Raw genomic sequence first — 23,845 nt, forward strand, 5'->3', positions numbered from 1 at the left:
GATAACAAATTTGTCAGTTTCTACAATACATAACCATTGAAATAGCTACTAGTTTTATAGTATAATGTTTCCATTTTCTACGTATAAAGTGACAAAATTAAAATACTTTGATTTTCATTGTAATCTGAGTATTTTTTGTCAATTGTAATCTGAACAATCAATAATTCATCTCAGGGGCCAGGAAATAAGTTCATGGCAAGAACCGAGACAATTTCTTTCTCAGTTGATTTTTGATGGAATAGGAATAAGTGTGGCATGTTTAAGAAATTATCTGGCATTGTGCATGTCTCACTTAATGTAATGGTGCATATTTAGCTAATTAGCAAATGGATGCAATATCCTTTCAATGCATTAATTTAATGTTCTCACAGTAGCCCTCCAGATCCTCATAATGATGGCTGTTGAGGGGAATACGGCGGTGGGTGCCATGGCAGGGAACCAATCCTTGGGAATGAAACACAGTTTTTCTAATATTCTTCTGAAGGTTAGTGCAGTGTTTATAGATAGCCTTATTTACCCAAGTTACTCTTTGTTAATGTGACTCATTTTTATTTCAGCAGGTTTATTTTTTCATTATGGAATATTGTTGATTCAGTAGCTTTTTCAAAGCACGTTCTTAGTTCATTATCGTGTGTTCTTGAGAAGCATTTGAAATGTATTTAATGTTTTTATTTAAAGGTGTTTGTACAATCTGTACTCTCCCAATTCTGTTTCCCTTGCATTCATTGATTAAAACCCAGAGAATTCCATGTTCTCCTTTAAATTGCATGAAAATACATAGCTTTACTGTGCTACAAATGAGTGTAACAAGCAAACTAGTCCTTTGCGAGTCATTCCTGGCTACGTGATTGGGTTTGCTTTCTGAGGAAAATACTTTGTTTCTCCCTTGATGTTAGTTTTGTATTCTTGTGAAACTATAATTCCACCTTCATAAAAAGGGTGAAAAACAGAAAAAAATTGTACTTACCATTGCTAAATAATTCAAATTAATCACCCTGATTGAAAAAGAAGTCTCTGTGTATACATTAGTTTATATCACCACCATATTTTCTGCAGTTTTTGAATATCCATAGTACCTCATGCATCCATTGGCTTGGATAGCAGTAATAATGATAATTATTATATATATATATATATATATATATATATATATATATATATATATATATATGTTTATACATATATATATATATATATATATATATATATATATAAAATATAATATATGTGTGTGTGTATGTATGTATGTACGTATAAATGTGTGTATGTATGTATTTGTTATTCTCTCTCCCCAATCAAGGCTGTATCTGAGGAGCACAAACAGGGGGATATGAGTGTGAATTTGATATTCTCGCCAGTCAGCCTTGAAATTGTCCTTGCTGCTGCTGGCATGGGAGCCCAGGGTGAGACAAGACAGCAAATTGCAGACGCCTTTGGTGAATCACTTGATTTGAAATCAATGAAGAACAGGTTCTCCTCAATTTTTGAAGCCTCTCAGGTATTTGTGGTTGAAGTCTTTCAAGTGTATATTAAAAACCATTTAGAATTAATGCAAAATTAAAGGCTGCCTACTTCTACAATTTTGCTGTCACCTTCTAAACTTTCCTTTGTTGCTGAAATTGCCAGGGTTAGTTTTCAATTGATGTATTAGATGCCATACTCTTTGATGTGTTTCCTAAACTTTATTTCAATGCTTAAGAAACTGTGTGGATGATTATGATCCAAATTAGGCGGTTACCTATTTATTAGGAGTAATAAACTCAGTAATGGGACTTGAATAATTTGATCATAAACGTGGATTGTTTATTATTTTCCAAGATATCTCCTTGCCTGGAGCATATTGCCCCCAAACTTAATCTTTGTGCTAGCCAAGTATTGATTCCTTAATAAGATCTTTTGGCATTTGAACAAAAAATAAAGTCACATGCAAGGAATTATTTCATTTATCTCTAATATTTTCATTCATTACTTCTTTGTGTGAAGTTTACCTAGCTCACTCATTGTTGGTACCATTTGGAAGTTTATTTTGCTGTGTTATACTGCTAAGGGATACCAGGAGGTAGTAAAAGAATTTATGTGTTTTAATGGGGAGAAGGTCAGATGGAAACGTATAAAAGATGTGATATTGAAATCTACAAACAAAACTATAGGAATGTATTAGATTGTCAAGGAAAATGTGGATTACAGACGAGATTATTAGAAAGAAATGAAAGAATGTGGACGCAGAGCTAGGGAAGCAGATAGAAGAATGACTGACTGAATGGCAAAGGATTCAATAATAAAATGAGGCTGGAAACTAACAGAGAAGGGAGTGTAGGGGGAGAGGAGACATGTTATCCAAATTACTTGCTGTGGTTGGTGCTCGTCATGTGAGGTTCCTCTGTATTTAATTGAAATTAAAGTTGGTGGGGAATTCATAAAATCATTTGGGTTAGCAGATGACCAAGCTTAAGTTTGCCAGTCAGCCGAGAGGTTGTAGTCATCGCTGAGAGCATTAGGAGATCATCACGGTAGAGATGGGATGAGAGTCAGTGTAAACAAAACAAAGGTTATGAGGTTTTTAGGAAAGAAGAAGGCTAAGTTAAATATTAAAGTAGGGATTCAGAAACTACGGCAGGTGCAACAATTTACTAATCTTTCAAGCGTTTTTGACCAAGTTTGTCAAAGTAATGGGGACATAAGAAGAAGAAATGTATTGAGCAAAGAAGCTTTCACGAGGAAGGAATTGATGACGGGGATGTTGAGTAAGGGTGTTTAGAAAAGAATAGTTGAAACATAAAAATAAAGCATGGTTTGGTATGGTGGAGGAATATGATTGCTAGAGGAAAACAGTAGGCATGCATGGGAGGTGTTTGAAGTGTGGATGTGGTGAAGAATGGAAAAGGGGACGTGGACAGAAAGAAGGAAAACAAATGAAATGCTGGGTGTGGCTGGGGATTGTTGTGAGAAATTGAAAGGAGACGGGAGCATTGCATGCCGAGCATTCTAATTGACATATTGAAATGCAATGAAATAATTGACTTTGTAATTCCACACACTTTATTTTAAAAACACGACCCAGGTTTCGAGGTTGTACGTCATCATCAGGTGGTCCTCATAGAAGCACGCTGGCTATATATACCTTCTGATCATAGGAGGGGGGGGGTTTGGTCAGAGAGGGAGGTTGGAGGAGTAAAAAGGTTACAATGTAGCTGGGAAGAAGAGAGAATTACATCTTTGACTCAGACGAGTGGTAGGTCTAGGAGTGGGGAGTGGGAGGGATACAAAATTTCGTTGGCAAGTTCATCTTTCCAACGGACACATTTCAAAATTTCTATTTATTGGGCAAACAGGATGGAAATTTAAAGAAAAAATTAAAGAACACCAAAAATGTGTAAAAAATAAGAACATAACATCCCTCTTTGCAAAGCACCTCATCGAAAGTGACCACAACAGTGACTTTGTGACAAAAATTATTCATTTTGAAGAAAAAGGTCAAAGGCTCGATGCTTTGGAGCAGTTAGAAATTTTGAAATGTGTCCGTTGGAAAGATGATCTTGCCAATGAAATTTTGTATCCCTCCCACTCCCCACTCCTAGACCTACCACTCTTCTAAATCAAAAATGTAATTCTCTCTTCTTCCAAGCTACATTGTAACCTTTTTACCCCTCCCTCCTATGATCAGAAGGTACATATAGCCAGCGTGCTTCTATGAGGACCACCTGATGATGACGTTCAACGTCGAAACCTGGGTCGTGTTTTTAAAATAAAGTGTGTGGAATTACAAAGTCAATTATTTCATTTCATTTCTATATGGTATGCAAATGCCATAAAATTACGCCTGAGACAACAGATTTTATTCTAATTGACAATGGGACATTGAGATCTGTTGTAGAGGAGGGGACGTGTGGTAGCCAAGGGGAAGGTAGGCATAAAATGATTAAATGAAGGGAAGTGGAACATTCCACACAGAGTTGAAAAAGGGTCTGTTTCAGTGTGGGTTGTGCTCGGAGAAGTGGCAATGATGTCTGTGTTTCCATCGAAAACCTGCCTTAAATGGTAGACTACCAATAATTAATAATCCTGTTAAAAACTTATTTTTCAGAATAATTCGTACACACTCCGTGTTGCCACACGCATGTTTGTGCAAAGGAATTACACCCTGAAGCAGAACTTTGTGAACAGTTCCTTGGAGGTCTTCAATTGTGGAGTTGCGGAGGTTGACTTTGTTGAAGAACCTGTTTTGGCACTCAACTCTGTAAATGGCTGGGTGGAGGAAAACACTGGGGGGCTGATCAAAAACCTCCTGTCTGAGGGTAAGGACGAGTGAACTGAACAGTAATTTCCTCAGTTAAGGAAATACTACCTTGATCAAAAAGTTCCCGGAATAACCACCGTGTGGCGCTCCCATCGTTCCGATTTGAGTTCTGTTTTTTTTTGTTAAATTGGTACATCTGTTGTTGATATTCCCTTTAAATCTTAGTGTCATAACTTGACATTTGCAAAAGTTACGTAGCCAAGAGTACATCTATCTCTGTGTGTGTTGGCGATTTTTTACAATTTCAGAAATGGATTTAAATTTGCAACAACGAACTTGTATTAAATTTTGCGTAAAAAACGGATTTAGTGGCGCACGGACGTTGGAAATGTTGGAAAAGTGTTTCGGCAACGATTCTCTAAAAAAAACGGTCGTTTACCAGTGGCACGAGCGGTTCAGAAGTGGTCGTGAGTCAATCGAAGATGATGAACGCAGTGGCAGACCATCGACATCGAAAGTCGGTGAAAAAATTGATAAAGTAAAAGAAATGTTGGTCAATAACCGCAAATTAACCATCAGAGAAATAGCGGAGGACTTGAACATTGCCTATGGATCCGCCCAAGACATTGTGGTTAATGATTTGGGTTTCCGTCGTGTAGCAGCAAAGTTGGTGCCAAAAGACCTCAATTTCATGCAAAAAAGAGACCGTGTTGACGTCGCAAAAGACATGATTTGCGAGGCTGAATCCGATCCCACATTCATCAAAAGGATCATTACTGGAGACGAGACGTGGGTTTATGAGTACGACACGCAATCCAGACATCAGGCAAGTGAATGGCGTTCACCAAATGAGCCGAGACCAAAAAAACCACGTCGTTTTCAGTCAAAAAAGAAGGCAATGCTGACGGTTTTCATGGATTACAACGGTGTAGTGCATCATGAATTTTTGCCAGAAGGCCAGACAGTAAACAAAGAGTATTATTTGGGCGTTATGAGACGTTTGCGTGAAGCAATTCGCCGAAAGAGACCAGAAATGTGGGCAGAAAACTCGTGGATTTTGCACCATGATAACGCACCGTCGCACAGTGCTATCATTATTCGTAATTTTTTGACGAAAAATGCAACAAATACCATCCAACAGCCACCGAATTCACCTGATTTGGCTCCCTGTGACTTCTTTCTGTTCAATCGAGTTAAAAAACCATTACGGGGAACGCGTTTTAGCAGCCGAGAGGAAGTAATGGAAAAATCGCAGGAAGCACTGATGGACATACCGAAAACCGAATATAAAAAATGTTTCAAGGATTGGATCAAGCGCTGGCATAAGTGTGTTGCAGTCGATGGGGATTACTTTGAAGGGGACAATATAGATTTAGATGAATAAACTTGTATTTTTAATTTTCTGAATAAATTCCGGGAAATTTTTGATCAAGGTAGTATGCATTGTGTTAAAAATGGTGTGTATTTGAACAATCCTATCAGATAATTAATGGCATGGATTGGTTCTCTTTTTCAGTGAACGGTTATACTTGTATGCATGTTTAGTATTTTTGGTCGTAATTGTAGGTAGTCCAAAAATCAAATTTGATGAATACATCACTCTAATCACCTTCTTCAGTCCTTCATGCCTCTCTTCATGGCATCTCCAAAAAGCCCAATCTCATAGGCATTCTTCCCTGCTTACCCAGTAATCTCTTTTATATTGTAATAATTAACAACCCTTTACCTCTACCTATTTCTTCCATTTCTACCACCTTCTTATTTAATACTTCAACAGTACTTCTGCTCTTATCCCATCTGATATAAAAGTACATTACTTATCTTACTTTCCATTTATGTTGTTTGACCATTCTTCTCGGAGCCCAAATCCACATTCTTCATTTCCCTTTGATAGTGATGTCCCTGGCCTTGATTATTCCAAATTTACTGAAGAAAACTTTAAATACTTTCGACAGAGTTTGGCCAAATGCAGTCTATAAATTTGTATTTTGTTGCTAAGGAACAGGGTAATCATATGGCACAGTTCCTCAGGAAGAGATTTTAAGCAATAATTTGTAGTAAATATGAGAGAGAAATTGGGGATTGAGATGGTGCGGGGGCTAACATACTGGCTTCCCACCCAGAGGGCCCAGGTTCAAATCCCAGCGGTGTTGAATATTCTTAAGAGGTATTTCGATCCCTACTTGAGGTGCTTTGTGGAGGGCACTTAGAGTAAGTACGCCGTCCGTCGGATGGGACGTTAAGCTGCAGACTCCTTGGCGCCTTTCGTTAAGAGTAGGCTAATGCCGACGCTGGGTTTCTCTCCACCCTTCATCCTTTCCTGTCAATCCCTAATGGCGCAAATGACCTCAGCTGTCGGTCGCCTCCCCTCAAAACTACTACGAGAGAGAAATTTAGGTGGAAGATTTTGTTAGATCAGTTTTAGTTCCTATTTCAAAAAAGTGAAACCCAGCAATAGGTAGAACAATAGTCTGATTTCTCGCAAAGCTAAGATGGTTCTTAGGATCATCAACAAGAGAATGGAGAGCAGAGCAAACGATAGCTAATGGGATGTTTGGGTTCAGGAAGGGGAGAGGCACGCCATTGCAGTATTGAGATCACTAATCGAGAGGAATATTGAACACAATCAGGACGTATTTGCCATTTTCGTAGCTTTCAAAAAGGCATTTGATAGAGTGAATTGGGAAAAACTAATGAGCATATTGCAGAAAATAGGAATAGATTGGAGAGACAGGAGGCTAATCCGCAACCTGTACATGTCTCAGACTGCCCAGACATGAGTCTACATCTTCTTCTGTATTACCCTCTTTAGTTAGTCTCTCTCCATAATAGATTGAAACTGATCTTTCAAAATTATCGGGCTTTGTGTACCTTAGCCTTTTGGGATGTCTTAACCTAGTGTTCATTATGACTAACCCCTGTCTCCTGCAGAACTGTTGTTTTCTCCTGGTGATTATTCCTCGTGCCTAAACCGCACTTAATTCCCACCTCATCACCATCTCTTCCTTTGCCTACCATCGCATTCCAATCGATTTGTGTGCCAGGGGCAGGGGGAAGGAGTAGGTATGGATGATCTGATAAAAGTTGAGCTAGGGATCTTCAAAAGCTCTATGTGGGTGATGCTATGGATTCCCACCTCTATAAAGGTGGTGGATTTGGAGAGAGATTCGTGGATGGTTCGGGAGAAGCACTGATCGGAGGAAAGGATGCAGGATTTCACGAGTGAAGAGACAGGAAGGAATAAATAGATGAAAAGTGGAGATAGGTAAAGCGGATGGAGAAGGGGTTAATGCATTCGCCAATGTAGAATGAAGAGCTATGGTTGCACAAGGGGAGATAGATTACATATTTGGAGAGGCAATGGCGTGGAGAGGCAACGAGGGGATGTGGGGAGAGGGGAGCAGATCTGAAGAGTGGACATGCTTTACATCTGGGGCGGTTGCACGTCTGGGGAAGATGAGGAAATTTGTTGAGGGGGTGTGTCCAAGGGTTGCTTCATCTCCGGATGTTTCATAAATTGGTGAGTCATCTGTATGTCTGAGATGGGCATTGAGGCAGGTGAGCAGAGGTTGTATCATTGTCGTTTGAAACAGGGAAGAGTTTTATTAGAACAGTTTCAGAGCTCTGGAATCCAGGGAAATAGGTGGTGCATTATCTATTTCCCTGGATTTTTTCATACTCGGGCTGCTGATTGTAATTTATGTGGAATATATATATGTTTGGTGGCTCTCTTGCTTTGTGCCTGCATTGCGGCACTTTAGTCGATCCACGGCACAGTCATTACTTGCAAACAGATTTGAATGGAAATTCTGGGCAACCAAGAATCTGCCCTCGTTTAATTGATGTTGTCAGCAGAGATTAGCAGCTTGGACACATATTAAAAACTCTCTATGTCAAATGTAGAAATGATCCTATTGATGGATGAAATATTCTAATGTCCCTTACTTGAATCAGAGAAAATGTGATTTTGGAGTCCAAGTCTTACCCATTTAGGCATTTAAATTTTAAAAAATTGTTATTTTTTATGTAAAGGAAATTGAAGAAGAGTGTTCCATAACTTGCCTCTATTTTGTCCGTGGTAGGCGGTTAATCCAGAATGTTATTACTTCATTAAAACAAAAATTTGTAGTGTCAATCACCATTTTTAGATGCATTTCCACTTGAAAGAAATTGGTGTCATAACAGGTATTATGGTTCATATCATTGTTTGTTCCTGTAACCTTTGGCCTTTGCTGGTCAGCAGATGGCCTTCAAACAGTAACTAGGTTAGCCACCATGTTGCAGTGATGACAAAAGTATATAATGATGGCCAGGATCTGGGAGATTGCTGTATTATCGGATATTTGTATTTGCTCATGCAGCCTCATGAGCTCTGCTGTTTGTTGGTATATTAATGAAAGTTATCCATGTCTACTTTCATTTACAGCATGTCAGTTGAAGTAGGTTGTAGGTATTTTTGCTCCCGATAGATGGCTGCAAATGTCGCACCACTGCGTGCATTGTCCTCTTCAAAATTTTTAAACTAGCATTTATGAGTTGAAAAAATAACGTAACATTCACCCACGTGAAGACCTGGATTACATTCACATGTTTCTCATGCATAAATCGTCCCTCTCTTTCCACTTTTGACTTTTCTATTTGAGCAAACAAGGCAATCTTTGCATTTTTTGTCAGGGTGAGGAATGGTAACGTGGAGCTTGCATTTTACTGTGATATTTGTTTTTCATTTTTGAAGTCCACTTATGCCACCATTTGAGAGTATTCCTCATAAAAGAGCATGCGCTCGAGCGGTGACTTGCAAAATCAACTCCCCACGTAAACTTTGAGTGGTTAGTCACTCCCTTGGCTTTGAAAATCACATATTTCCCACCTTCACCACGTACTCTCCTTCCAACTGACTCAGTCTGTTGATATATTTTAGATACAGATTACTTTTTATCAAAATCATAAATTTTTACTTGTCCTTTCATGCTGATATCAATAAGAGAATTAATTGGGAAGATATCCCATAATAGCCCTTTTGCAAGTGTCGAAACTCCATGTCAAGTGTGGCTTGACGAATGTCAATATCCAAGTGCAAAAGGTATTTTTCCTGCATCAGGCTTGGGAAATGGTTGCCTTGGCTACAATCTCGATAATATCACTTTTGAGTCGAGAGTAAGCAGTAGAATTTTAATGTTTCGTCGACAGTGCTTCATTTAAAAATTTCTGGATGGTAAATGTATACAATGTAGCGTTTGCACTTTCATCTCACGTTTGGTGATGCAGCGGAACAAAATGTTTTGGGCTGAATGGGACGTTGTGCCTCTACTTATGCATGCATATACTATTCTATCTCCCACTATGCCGAGTCTCCAGGCATTCAACCTTATTTAGAATGAGAGTGCCATAAAGGCATAGAAAATGGTTGCTTTCAATATGTATTTCGATAATAGCTAATAGTCAATTCTGATATGAGTAAAACAAATTATGTTCACGTGCTCCTAAGTGATCAAAGCTTTCAATGAAACTGTTTCTTGGATGCAAAAGAGAGGTTATAAGGCACCGACTCATGATGTCATACCAACGGGACAAATGAAACGGCAGTTGATTTCTTGTGTTTGTGATTGAAAAAGTCATGGCAGAATATTAAAACTGAGACCAATGTAATGTCTCTTTAAAAATGTGAAATGCGCAATGCACTCGATGGAAATGAAGGTGACTGGATGGTTTAAGATCAGAGTGACAATCCCAGTGAAAAGAACTACGGAAATGATTTGGCAGCAGTGATGATGTATTCCTGGGATTCCACGATGGATAAACGTTGATAGACATGTAGTTGCTAATTTCATAAAGTTTTAACACCAAATACTTTTCTGTCTCATGTAAGTATTTCCCATAAATTCTAACCTGAAAAATCAGGGCGTCATGTGGGCTGGTTAATATGGTACGTATTTTGCACTGATGGATGAAATTTTCAACTCATTTCAAGATGTGATGTGTAACAGCTCTATCCAATTGTATGCTGTGATTGTGGTATGAAACTGATGCAATCAACGAGATCATCCTCCGAAAAATTATATGCTGGGATTATAATATGCTAATGCATTAGTTAAACATCCTGACAAGTTATAAAAATGAACATAAAATTATAATTAAGTTTCCTGTTTGACATTATGATTCATGTGAGGTAAAATGCCCCCATTGATGTCTGCCGTATCCTGGAAAATAATAGGTGTAAACTATAGCTGTAATGTGTGATTATTAACTGCCATAATCAAGATTGGACTACAATTACAAAAGAATTATCCATTACCTCTATAAGAATCGGGTAACAACAATGTAAACAAAAAATAGAAATAAGCAAAGGATTAAGACAAGGATGCAACCTCTCGCCAGCAATATTCAACGTATACCTGGAAGAGGCAATAAAAGAAGCACAAGAATTGGGCATCAAATGAGTCAAGGTGAATGGGGAAGAAATCAAAATGCTCCTGTTTGCAGTGGACATCGCAATATGTATTAGAAGAGACGCGAGAGGACCTGCAAGCAACTCTAAGTGCTATGGATCAAGTACTGGGGGAATATAATATGAGCATCAACAAGAAGGAAACTAAAATCCTTGCGTGCGGAAGAGAGAAGCTGAATGCAGGTATCACAGGGCGAGGGGTGAAACTAGAGCAAGTGGAATCCTTCACCTACCTGGGCAGCGGCGGCATAACATGAGATGGAAGAAGTTTGACCGACATCAAGCAAAGTACAGCCCAAGCTAAGAACACATTCATGAAGAAGAGGCAATTACCATGTTCAAAGAACCTAAGGCTTGAAACAAGGAAGCAAATAGTCAAGGCTTTTGTGTGGAGCATGGTGCTCTATGGCTTTGAGACTTGGAACATTGATAAAGTGGGCCAGCGAAGAATAGAAGCCTTTGAAACATGGTGCTGGAGGAGAATGCTGAAGATTAAATGGACAGACAAAAAGAAACAAGGAAGTATTAGAAGAGCAGAAGAGGATAGGACCATACGGAGAACTCTACGGTAAAGAAGAAATAGATGGATTGGACACACATTGAGGCACAATGTATTAATTAGGAATATAATAAAAGGGAAGATTCCACGAGGAAGACCAAGAGACACGTAAATAGGACAAATTAAGGAGGACATAAAACTGAGAAGGTACGAGGTTAGGCTGAAAACTAAAGCACACATGCGTGTACACCGCAAACAAACACAAAAGACAAGATCGGGCCAAAGGACATTAAAATACAATTCTTAAGTTTCAAAATCATGTATTTATTTTTCAACAAAGTCACCGTTAAGGCTAATGCATTTCTCCAAACGTTTAACAAGTTTTTTCATTCCATCACAGAAAAACTCCTCTGACTTTTCTCCAATCCAGGGCTTGGCAGCTGTCTTCACCTCATCATCTGAGGTGTAATGATTACCCTTGAGGTGTCTCTTGAGTTGAGGAAAAAAATTAAAACCGTAAGGGGTAAGATCGGGGGAATAAGGACGGTGTGGAATCTGTTCAAATTCCAGGTTTCGCAGAGCCTCTCCAGTTGCGTGCAAAGTGTGTGGACAAGCACTGTCATGTTGCAAGATTATTGGCGCCAGGCTGCCTGGAACATAACAAACTTGAAGTCAAAGGTGTTTTAGAGTCTGTGTGTACTGAGAAGAATTTACCGTTGCCCCTCATTCCGGAAAATCGATCACATAAACTCGGTGAGCATCCCAAAACCCAGTCAGAAGAAGTTTCATCAACAATTATGGCTTTTCCAGGCTCACAACCACAGAAAAATTTTACCACCCATCGATTGATAGTAGACCTATCGGCAGCATCGTCACCATAAACAGCCTTTAAATGACCATGAATTTCCTTAGGAGTCACTTTTTCAGCAGTTAAAAATTCAACCTGAGCACGCTGTTTAACTCACGTTGACATAGCACTAGAACACGTCTCCATACTTACGCTTCTCAAAATACACCGGATGAATGAAACGACCTGAAACCTGTGCATGCTTGTTGAGGGGGAATGTTACTTCCACATGCCACCAGGAATGCTTCTGAAGGTCATTTTGTTTGTGGTCTGCAAGCATGTGTGCATTAGTTTTCAGCCTACCCTTGTAACAGGGATTGAGGGCATTGACATTAAATAGAGTAGAATGGAAGGCTGCGGTAAACCAATCCCGGGATTGAAGTATTGAAGATGATGAATGAAGAGCTCAATGTAATGAGCAAGTTTTTCGAAACCATGAGCTCTCGTCATACCTGCCATTGTGTGTAGTTTCTCATAGCAATGCCTGGACGCACCATTCTTTCCACCTCTATATTGGCCAAGAAATAAATTGCCTCCAAATAAATTGTTATACATACACATAAAACTGTTAATCCGTTGGATCACTGTCTACAGCAGCAGGCCTTCATGTTGAAATTATTTCTATTGATAGTAACTTTTCATGCAGTGAATCAGTAGAACCTTATCTAATGTTTAGTAAAAGTTTATGTTAACTTTTGAGATCTTAACTTCTCCAAAAAGGTGTATGGAAATTGGCGTAACACCAAGTCACTTTGCTTTGCTAATAAACCTCTAGAAGTATAGCTGTTAGTTTGTCATTTATGCTTTGTGTCACAACTTTTCTTTTCTCTTTGTGTGTGTAAATGTCAGATGCCATCACGAGCGACACCCGTTTGGTTCTGGCCAATGCAGTGTATTTCAAGGGTAAATGGGCACAACCATTTGACAAGGCTAACACAAGGAAGGATAAATTTAATATAGCTGGTGGACAACAAGTTGATGTTGATATGATGTTTGTTGAGAAGAAATTTCGCTATGGCTACAGCCGAGATTTGAAGGCACAGGTGTTGGAGCTTCCTTATGAGGTAAGAAATGCATTCTCCCTCTGCAGGGATGGAGAGTCTCCTCTTGGCTTCATTCTCCACATTGCTTGTTGCCAAGGAAAACCGAGTCTCCTAAAATGTGATGTCTCTTAATATTCTTTGGTTAGTTAAGCGTTTGAATGATTTCTAAGCTACAAACTTTTCTTGTCCAATGAAGTCTTCCACTCTCACCTATAGCAATGTGTTTGAAACGGAGATAATTTATATTTAGGTCTTTCATACTATATCATCTGAAATGATTAATCCTTGCACTTATGCAATAAATTGGAACTGGTCTCCATGTTAATTGATGCCAAATCAAAACATAGAGTTAACAAAACTGACTTCTGATTGGAGGAAATGTCAAGCCTATTTTTATTGCATTTATTCCCTGGTTTCAATCATGGCAAAGTTTTATGTGCATAGTATATATTTTGGTTCTTCATGTTAAGCTTTTACTAATGTGGAATTGGGTGTTAAGGCATATTTTAATTGGTTTTTAAAATTGTTATCGGACTAGTTGTGTTTCTGGTCAAAGTATATTTTTTAATCAATTAGATCTCAGCTGGGATTCATATTATTTGGTTTTAATAATGCTTTTGAAAACTTGGATTAAAATGTTAACTCGGTGAAAATCAAGCAGAGGCTGGGAACTCGCAAGATAATGGATGGATGTGGGAGACTTGATGGGAGTAATCTTATTTCGAATATGAGCACAGTGGAAAAGAGCTCTCAAAGCAATAACTAGAATCATTACTTTTCATATCATAATTATAATTCCTTGGACTTAGAAAATAATTAGCCTTAAAGAAATATTTAGGGTACGTTAGATCTTCATAGATGTGAAGCAGCAAATATATAAAATATTATATTTATAATTATAATAAAAAAATAACAGTGATGCAGATTTGTTCTTTCTCTCCTTGGGGCTCTCTCGTTGCTTTGAATTCTATCAATAAATTCTGTGAGAAATGTTGGCGGTGACATGCAGTGAATGGTGAATCAATTGTATTACTATTTTGACTAAATTTGACGTTGATCCCTTGTTCATGTATGAAAAGCCATCCTTATCATTCTGTGGCATTGGCATATTTTATTTACATTCATTTCACCACTCTCTGGCCATCTTAATATGTTTATTTTTATATTATTTCGAGAGACACTCAACCTCATAACATGAAAGTAAATTTTCTAAATATTTTCCCTCAACCTCGATTTTACACAATAAGGCATGTCGCTAATTGCATTTGTTTCATTTCTTGAGATTAATAAGACTTTCTAACCACACTTGTGGCTCATTTAGTACAAGTTGGATTAGTGTATATCGGATATTTCTCTCTTCGTATTGACAAACTCTGCAACATGGTTTTGAGTGATCAACAAATCTGTGTTAGGGATATGAACAGGCCATGGGCATGTCACAAGTTTTATGTTGTTTTCAATTTTGCCTGAAAAATTGGTTGTGAAGACAAACTTGGAAAGATAGATGCCATGTTTGCTCTCAATGGAGAATAAATGCAATGGCGGTATAGATTTGAAGATTGGTTTGGCGTTTTTCCATTGAAATCCTGATGCCGGTACAAAACTGTCAGGTGAAACTTAAACGGATATGCTCCGTGTTACACTCCAGAGGCAAGGGAACGGTCCAAGCAGTAGGTTTCTGAAGGCTTAAATGGCTTCCCCCCATCTCCAGGGACCGTGAAATTGGCCGACAAGGTGATGGCTATGGTTTTTTGAGATGCACCCAGAGTCCTCTACATTGATTACTTGCAAAAAGGACAAATGATAAATGGAAAATACTACATTGCCATTGCACTAGATGAACAAAGAAATCAGGAAAAAACAATTCTCATTTGTATAAGAAAAAAATTCTGTTCCATCAAGACAAGGTGCAAACCTGCACAGTTTCAACAGAAAAATTATGTGACTAAATTTCAAATTATTTAAATATTCTTCCTTAGTGCAAATTGGGATAGCGAAAAGACTCTTTGGGACACAACCTTTGTGCTAAATTAGACATGGCGGTACAGTATGCACTCTTTGGGAGGGAACCCGTGTTTTCTTGGGAAAAATGTGAAAATAATCTCTTAATGGTGTATAATATGTGCCTTTCTTTCCTTGGCCCGTTTCATGTTCATCTCTCGCCCTTTTTGATAGACCACATTTAGGTCTTAGAAGTGTGATTTGGTGTATTGGAGGATGAATTTGCAATAACGTGACGAAATGAGCCATTCTGGAAAAATGTATATGGCAATGGAGTGAAAAGTGCAAGGAGTCAATCAAAGATTTCTCATTCTTTGTATTTCAAAACCATTATGCATTCTTGTTTGTTTCAATCTGTGAAATCCAGCACCAGAGTGGGCCCAGCATGAGTTGTGGTTAATTTAGCTTGTGGTATGATGTGGAAGACATTGAATTTCATTCAACTGGCAGATTTCAAATGAAACTTTTTGAGAAAAAAGTGCCAGCTCAAGTTTGGGCATTTCTTGAGATTTCCTTGTCTTTATTCCCCTGGAACAAACATTGGAGTGGTTTTCATGTGTACCATTTGTCCTTGAAAAATTGCTTTTCCACATAGTTGGGTGCAGTGTGTATGAGTTGAGGCTGTACTGCCCTGTCAGAACCAAACATAATAATGCCGAAATAATACTAGTTGACTTGTGTTTCCCATGGTTAGATTCCAACATGGGGAGCAATGAGTGGAGGAAAAAGCCTAATCCTTTTGGAGAGGGTGCAAAAACCACATTAAGGAACAATTGTCTCATATTTTCAGGCAGGCCCATGAGAGTGTCCCAGTTGCACAAAAATTCCTCCCAAACTCCTTCGAGTTACAAGAAAGGTATTGTAAGGTTCCTCGACCCCTTGTAGAAAGGTCATCATTAGCTTAGAAACAGTGCCTTGTAATCTCCTGTGGTGAGTTGCCACAGTTGGTAAGTTCTTACAAGCTTCCCCATTCTCTCTCCTCAATATGTTTCCACGATTCAGTCTTCCTACTGTGTATGCATGCATTTGACTGTGATTTCTGCAGGACGAGGGGTTGACTTTGCTGTCATGTATCGCCGGTCTTCCACCAGCATGAAGCTTCATGTCAGACTTCATTCAAGTCCTCTGACATTTGTTAGAGCCAGACCAGCCCAGGACTACCCCCCCTCCCTCCCTCCCCCACCCTGTTGCTTGGAATCCACTGGTCAGCATTCCGCAAACCATACCGACGCATTTGATCATGATGCCTCTTATACATGGCTGTTATTGAAGTTAGAAAGGTTCTGATGTTTTAAATTTTAAAATATGAAACTTCAAAAGTAAGTCGGTCTTTCCTTTCAAGTATTACTCCCTATTTGCATGGCTCTCGTAATTCATCGTCAAGAAAACTATACTCATCAACCTTGATTCCGTTACTTTCTGGATGCAACGCCTCGAATTGGTGCTACAGTAGTGTGTCGCTGTTGTTCTCTTTGAATGAAAAGCAGACCAAATGAATGATTTGATGAAATGATTCTTGACTATAAATCTCGAAAATTCATTTCAGATTCAATTGTAAAGATGTTTGAAAAAGTTCCCTAATTGGCCCCTCTCATAAAATCCTAAAAATTGACCTCTACGGCGAAAGGCCTCCCTCCTAAGGGAAGATGCAAGCCCTTTCATAAATTTGCGAGAACAAGGACAAGCTACCCGCTATGACAAAGGTGCTTTCTGCCGAGCAGAAAATATAAGTGGCTCTAGGAGATGAGAATAATGTAATTGATGGATGGATGGCATGAAGGCCTGTTTTGCTGAATAATCTCCCTTTCCCCTTCCTCTGCATTGCCAACCTCTCAAAGATGATCCCAGCACGAATGCCCTTTTTATGACAGAGAAATTTGCATTGTATTTGTGTGTGAGCGCACCAGTTATTTATCAACGGCACTCTTGATTAGTGTAGTGGAGTACTCTTCTTAGAACTGTAATGATTGTTATTCTTGAACCCGTGTATTGCGTTTGATCAAAGGTAAAGTGTATGCGTAGATGTAGCACTTCCCAGCAAAGACACATTCTGAAGATGGTTGCGTGCCCTTTGTAGTGTCAAACATGTTCGTGTTTTTCCTTTCTTTGTGATTCTGTGTTTAGTCAAGTTTTGTGTGTGTGCGCAAGTACGCAATTCACGATGGATGCATCGTGGAAAAATTCCCACAAAATTTGGTAGTCACCCTCTTGTTTATTACTTTTTGTTACAGCTGCATGGAATCCTGATGTTGAAATTCTGAAAGAATTTTTGTAGTGTCTTAGTCTCTCGGAATGTTTTAGTCTTTATATTTTTAATTGCATAAATTCAAGAGTATTTTTATGTCATGAGGTTTAATGAAAGATACAAGGTCTGTATAAAAAAGATGAGACTGGTCTTTCTATGCGCAAACTGCTGGACAGATCCCAATCAGTGGGGTGTCGCCTTCCAGTGGCATCTGTGACGAGTGAAACACCGCCCTGCTCGTTACCCTATCTCAACCTGTCTCCGCACGAAAGTGATTCTTTTCTGAGCTTGCACACGCTTGCTGTACAAATTTTTTGTTTTGGTGAGAATTAAGGTGTTAGAGAGGCAGCACCAGCACATTCACTTTGTTTTAACCTTGGGAACAGTCCAGCTGAAATTAATGCAATGATTGCGGAGACATATGGAGGTAAATCTATGAGTCGGGAGCAGTGTTTTTGTTGGTGCAGCCACTTTCAGTCCTGACAAACCTCAACCAATGAAGAACCGAGAAGTGGAAGACCATTGACGTCAACAAGCAACAACCACGTCAACAGCATGAATGATTTAGTGTGTGCAAACCATAGGTTAACTGCAAGGGAGATTGCTAATGAAATTGACATTAGGTTTGGGTTATGTTTCACCAGATTGACAGAAATTATGGGCATGCAGCACGTCGCATCCAGATTTGTGCTGAAAATGCTTGCGGATGAATGATCAATGAAAAACATCTTGACATCAGCGAGAGACTGCCAGATCATTCAAATGACAACCGAAAATTCTTGAAAACAATCGTCATGGAAGACGAAACGTGGGCTTGGGGTCATGGTATAGGAACCATAGTCCAGTCTTCACAGTGGGAGGCGGCATCCACCCCACGACCCATCAAAGCTCAGACTTAGCAGTCTAAGGTGAAGTTGATCGTTTTCATTGATTGTGGAGGGATTATCCATGATGAAAATGTCCCAAAAGAGAAGCAGTGAATGGGAAGCACTATAGAGAGGTTAAGACGCGCCATTCTGGGGAAGGGACCACTAATGTGGAGAAGCAAGTCTTGGTCCTTTCACCACCACAATGCACCAGCTCACACATCATTGATTGCTACTGAGATTTTGGCCAAAGGGAGCACCCTGGTGATCCCCCCCCAGCAACCCCACTCTTCGGATAGTACTCCTGCGGACTTGTTATCATTTTCAAAGTTGTAATCCTCCTTGAAAAGATGCCGATTTGAAACTGTTGAAGTCATCCAGCAAAACTGCATTGAAGACTAAAAGGCTATCGCAAAAGCAGCAATTCAGGCGGCTTTCGAAATCTGGGGAAAACATTGGCTGCCGAAGGATTTATTTTGAAGGCAATAAGCCTATTTAAAAGGGTAACGAATAAAATCAAGTATTTATTCAAACAGTCTCATATTTTTTGAACAGACCTTCTATGTATCGATTGGCTACCTTGTCAGTTTTCAGGAATATGGTATCAATTAAATTACGTTAAACTTTAATGACTCTCATTGTCCATAACATTTTGGTTTCTCCTTGTTTGCTAGTATTTTTTTTTCAAATATGAAACTACAACTTCACCATTGAATGATTTCAAGCAGTGTTCACAGTATTGCTAAATCTTAATCCTGTCATATGTTTCCTTCTTTGATTAAGGGGAATCGTCTGAGTATGGTGGTGTTGCTCCCGTCTTTGGAGTCCTCCGTTGAAGAATTGGAAACCAAGATTTCTGCAGCTGATTTTGACCTGAGCGAGTTGATCACCAACCACACCTCCCGTCGTGAAGTAATGGTCCACCTGCCCAAATTCAAACTGGAGCTGACCACTAACCTGGAAAACATTCTGGCTAAGGTGTGACACGTTAACTGTCAATTATTTTCACAGAATCTGGCAAATCGTGGAGCTGGCAAAGTTTGATGTATTTTAGTGATGAAGGTCATGCTTTTTGAAAGTTTTGTCATACTTCCACAGGAAGCATTACGTAACAATGATTTGTTTATTTGGCCATCAGATGTAATGCGAAGTATTGAGAGTACATGTCAGGTGTGTGGGACATTTTAATTGGATATAGATCACCTTATTCCCAAATAGAATTACTACTAAGGTTATGACAGGAAACTAATATAAACTTAAGTTTTCATAAATATTCATTTACTCTATCTATTAACGCTAATGAACCAGATGTTGAAATAGATTCTTCTTGAACGGTGAGATTCTTGTCTCATTTTTGGAATGGTTTGGCGGATTGTTAGGAAATGTTGTGCCCATTGATGTTGATCCTTGAGCTGCGGAGGTTGGCTACACCCAGGCAGGTTTTGATGTCCTCACTTTAACATCTTTACGTATTCTGATATTGCGACAGTGATGACTGAATGTGAAGTCACAACCTGATATGACCCTGACCCCGTGGTGACAGCCTATTGGAAATAATTAAGAATTTTTTGATAACCCAGCAAAGTTGCTGAATACTTGAGGCACGTGCTAAATTGATTCATATAAGTGAATAGTTTTAATAAATTTGGCAGAAAAAGATGAAAATAGGAGAAAAATGGAAATAGAAATAATATCCGACTATAAGATTTTACTTCAATTGGAATATTAGGAAAGGTGGGTGGCACAAAGGAATATCGTAAAAAGTTGGAAAGTATAAATTCTGATGAGGCTAAGTAATTGATTTTTCTGTTGTTTGTTTGATTTATCTTCATATGCTGAATGAATGTCTCCCAATGTAGACTACGAATGCCTGTGAATGTCACAGGCATTCGTAGTCTTACACAATGCACCACAGTCCACGAGGTTAAAGCCAACTTTAAACGCTTAGGTTGTTTTGCCTTTGACAAATTCCAAGAAACTGCCGGAGATGCCACGAGAGTAACTTTTAATTGAGTCACCTGCCAAGTGTTCATTACAAAGCAACAATTTCAGTGTGTAAAATCAGTATGTTAAGTGTCATTCAGTGAGTGAATTTAAGTAATGTCAAAGGAGCACCTCTCACTTTTCCAGTAGAATAACTTCCCTTTTCAATTCTCTGTCAAAGCCCTTATCTTTCCAATGCAGCCCTGCACGTAGTCATCGCTTGCTTTCGTTCAGTCTCTTGGCCACGTGTCCACACCTCAGGAGTCAATAGGTGTGTAAGGGCTGGTAGAATACTTTCCCTTTACTATCACTTTAGGTCATTAGGACCGTACAATACATGACTGTGTGATATTTTGGGCATGAGTGGCATTTTGCCTTGCCCCTGGCAGTAACGCCGTATTTCGTACTTGCAGCTGGGGATGACCACCATGTTCACGGATGTTGCTGATTTCTCGGGGATCACGTCGTCCCCTGAAGGCCTGAAAGTGAGCAAGGTGGTGCAGAAAGCATTCATCGAGGTTTCAGAGGAGGGCACAGAGGCCGCTGCGGCAACTGGTGAGTGACCCCTGCACTTTGACTGATTATTTGTCGGTGTCAAGTACTCAGTGCAACCATGTTGTAGAGATAAACGTTGTTCGTCCTGGATAGAATGTTATCAATATAAACAAGTGGGAGGCAATACATTTGTGGAGCTACTAATATTTACCACATCATCATCTGCATCACCTCTGCTTTGGCTGCTGGGATAGTTTTATTTGAAATGCTCATTCACTCTTATTCTATAACGCTTTGAGTTTCAACAAGAGTACGAATGTCATTGCTGTTCTGGGATAATAAAAAAGTGCTCTGAACACTTGATGATTAAGCACATTGCTGCTCATAATGCAAAGCCTTTTCGAAAGTCTTGCCAGAAAATGGAAAGTGCTGTTGTGCTGTAATGAAGAATGAATGGTTCCTCATTTCTGTGACAATATTGTCCCCCGGTTAAAAACAGTTGCTAACTGACCGATTTCACAACTTGCTATCTAGTCATTATTCATCGTAACTTATTTTCACTTAAATAACCTCTCATCAGTTGGTGGGTATGTAATTATAAAATGTACTAATCATAATCTGTTATCCCATTTGCATTCTGGTCCTTCTTGCTTTCTTTATTTTGTGTTCTAATGACTAGCTTAAGCAAATTAACACATCATCCAGCAGTTTAAACAAATCTCTTCCCATTTATTCTTTTGAAAGGTTAATGTTTATGGTAAGTTTCATGCTTTGGCAGGGAAGGAAAAATCTGAAGGAAATGTTACTTTTAATCCTGAATAAACATGGTTTGTGGTAATATTACCAGAATTATGGGTTGTGTAAAGAGGTGGTAATGAAAGCATGAGTTCTCACGAAATAAGTCTCATCATTAACATTTCAGTTAATGCCACCCGCATGGGGACTGACTCAGCAGTCAAGTCAGAGATAGTTTGCTTGTGATGGGAAGCAAAACTTTTTGGGTGGTTTAAAGTTTGAGATTATGGTCACCTCTGTAAAATGTGTGTCACAATCGTTTGCAGATATGGAAACTTTTCATTGTTTCATTAGCAACATTGGGGGTGACCTGAAAACTTTCCAACCTCAACATGAAGATGGCAGCACTCTTGAACAAAAGTTGATGAATGTGTTAGCGAATGTCATGTAAAGGCACTCAGCAATGGTTCGACCATTTTGGACACTCAGTTACTGGCAATCCTTTGATTGTGTCGTTGTTGGGGTTTTCGTGAAAATGGAAAACATAGAATATCAAGCTGTCATTTATTTGATTTTGAAAGGCAATATGCCTGTGGCAATCAAAGACATTGGGTGCTGTGTACGGGGACTCTCCAGCATCATTTATGACTGTTAAATTTTGAGCAGCTTAATTTAAATGTGGCCGTACCAACTTGAGTGATGGTGAGCATTTGGGATGATCAAAAACTACGACAACCACCAATAACATCAAAGAAGTTCACCAAATGGCACTAGATGACCATTAAATTAAGGTTGAAGCGATAGCAGAGGTTATGGCTACCATATTGGAAGAACGCATTTGCCATATATCGATGGAAGAATTGGACATGCGTAAGCTATCTGCATTTGCTCACCTTAGACAAAAAACACATTCAAATTAACATTTGCAAAGCTCTTTTGGAGTTGTGTAAGTGAAGCAAGTCAGATTTTTTGTGTCACTTCATAGACAGGTGAAACTTGGACCGACCACTTGGCTCCTCTGACGAACGAGCAGTCAAAAAAGAGGGCTGCAAAGTGTGGGACTGCTCCGAAAAAAGGCAAAGATGGTTTGATTGGTTGGGACTGTGATGGCGACTGTTCCTTGGGATATTCATGGAATTGTGTCGATCCATTTCTGCAAAAAGGTAAAAGAATAATGAGAGAGAATTGGGCATCATTACTTGACACGCTGGAGGCAAAAATCGAAAAAAGACGACCGCATTTGAAGAAGAAGGAAGTGCTTTTCCATCAGGACAACGCACCTGCTCACACTTGGGCAATCGCCATGGTTAAAATCCACGAATTGGACTTTGAATTGGTTGAGCACTTGCCATATTCACCAGATCTGGCCTCCAACGATCGTTTCCTAATTCCTAACATTAAAGTTTTGTTTAGAGGGCGGAGATATTCATTGGGCGAGGAGTTTATCACATACATAAATGCCTATTTTGCAGAGGAAGATGTCAACTACCATTTGGAAGGGTTAAAAAAGTTAAAGCATCACTGGAAAGAGTGTATCACCTCAAAAGAGACTACATTGAAAAAAGAAATTTGAAGGAAAAGTATCACGATTTTGTTAGGTTGGAAACTTTTCACACAACCCGTATATTCTTGTTCAATGTGACACTACAAAAAATTGAATTAAATTTTAGCCCCAAATCCAGTTTGCACTCTGCCCAAAAATGTGAATTCGTTCAAGAGCAGTGAAAGCAACTTTCTTTTGAAGAATTCAGTTGCGCTAGAAATTGATTGGCCCAAGGATTATCAGACCAATTAAAATTCGCCTGATGTGGGGAATGGGGAATGGGGCATTGGGCTGCCTGCGGAACATTTCCACAAAATGAAGGGAACAAAATTTTAACACTTACTAATTTCAAGACTTACATTCTCAAAGGTTCTTCCTGAAGGGCTACACGAGAAAGAGTTTGTTGTTCACAAAAACACGCTTTGGTGCCCATTATTTATTGCACTACATCAAAGATTGTCTGCATTTAGTGGTGATGTTCCTCCCCCCATGAATTTGACACTTGCAATTTTTAATTCTCTAATGTAAGTGAAGCTTAATGAAACTATGTCTTTCATATACATTATTTGATCGTCATGTCCTGTATATGCATGGTGTGAATGCACTCCCTGCCACACACCTTGCTGGTGGCATATAGGGTATTAAATTGATGTGAAATTCTAAACGTTCAATTTCTTCATCATGTAATACTTAAATTTATTGAAGAGCGAATGCTAAACCAGACCCCTTCCCTGGGTGATGAAAGTTAAATGGCCAGTGTCATCACTTCACGTATGCATTTTGTAGAGCTACAGAATGCCCATGGGGATGTATAATGTTGTTGTAAGAAGCTGCAGAGGGGATTGGAGGGCAAGTGGGGGTAGGGAGGGGTCGGGGGCAGGGGAAAGTCAAATGAGAAAGGTC

General features: G+C 39.1%; 1 protein-coding gene across 12 annotated transcripts in view; it reads left to right on the forward strand.

Moving 5' to 3' along the window:
• LOC139695426 (leukocyte elastase inhibitor-like) overlaps nucleotides 1-23,845 on the forward strand; it is a 72,535-nt gene that overhangs the window by 12,242 nt on the left and 36,448 nt on the right. For 10 of the 12 annotated variants that reach the window (XR_011702316.1, XM_071594188.1, XM_071594183.1 and 7 more), the window contains exons 2-7: nucleotides 372-484; nucleotides 1,301-1,498; nucleotides 4,085-4,295; nucleotides 12,881-13,095; nucleotides 18,970-19,164; nucleotides 20,583-20,724. Coding sequence is in view for 11 of the 12 variants with exons in the window: in XM_071594183.1 (XP_071450284.1) it covers nucleotides 372-484; nucleotides 1,301-1,498; nucleotides 4,085-4,295; nucleotides 12,881-13,095; nucleotides 18,970-19,164; nucleotides 20,583-20,724 (1,074 nt within the window). In the remaining variant the exon portion in view is untranslated. The remainder of the gene's footprint in view (nucleotides 1-371; nucleotides 485-1,300; nucleotides 1,499-4,084; nucleotides 4,296-12,880; nucleotides 13,096-18,969; nucleotides 19,165-20,582; nucleotides 20,725-23,845) is intronic. The other 2 variants (XM_071594189.1, XM_071594180.1) reach the window with 1 other exon arrangement.

This window comes from Hetaerina americana, unplaced genomic scaffold (assembly GCF_022747635.1).
Source record: "Hetaerina americana unplaced genomic scaffold, ioHetAmer1.1.p SCAF_6, whole genome shotgun sequence".
Taxonomy (NCBI): domain Eukaryota; kingdom Metazoa; phylum Arthropoda; class Insecta; order Odonata; family Calopterygidae; genus Hetaerina; species Hetaerina americana.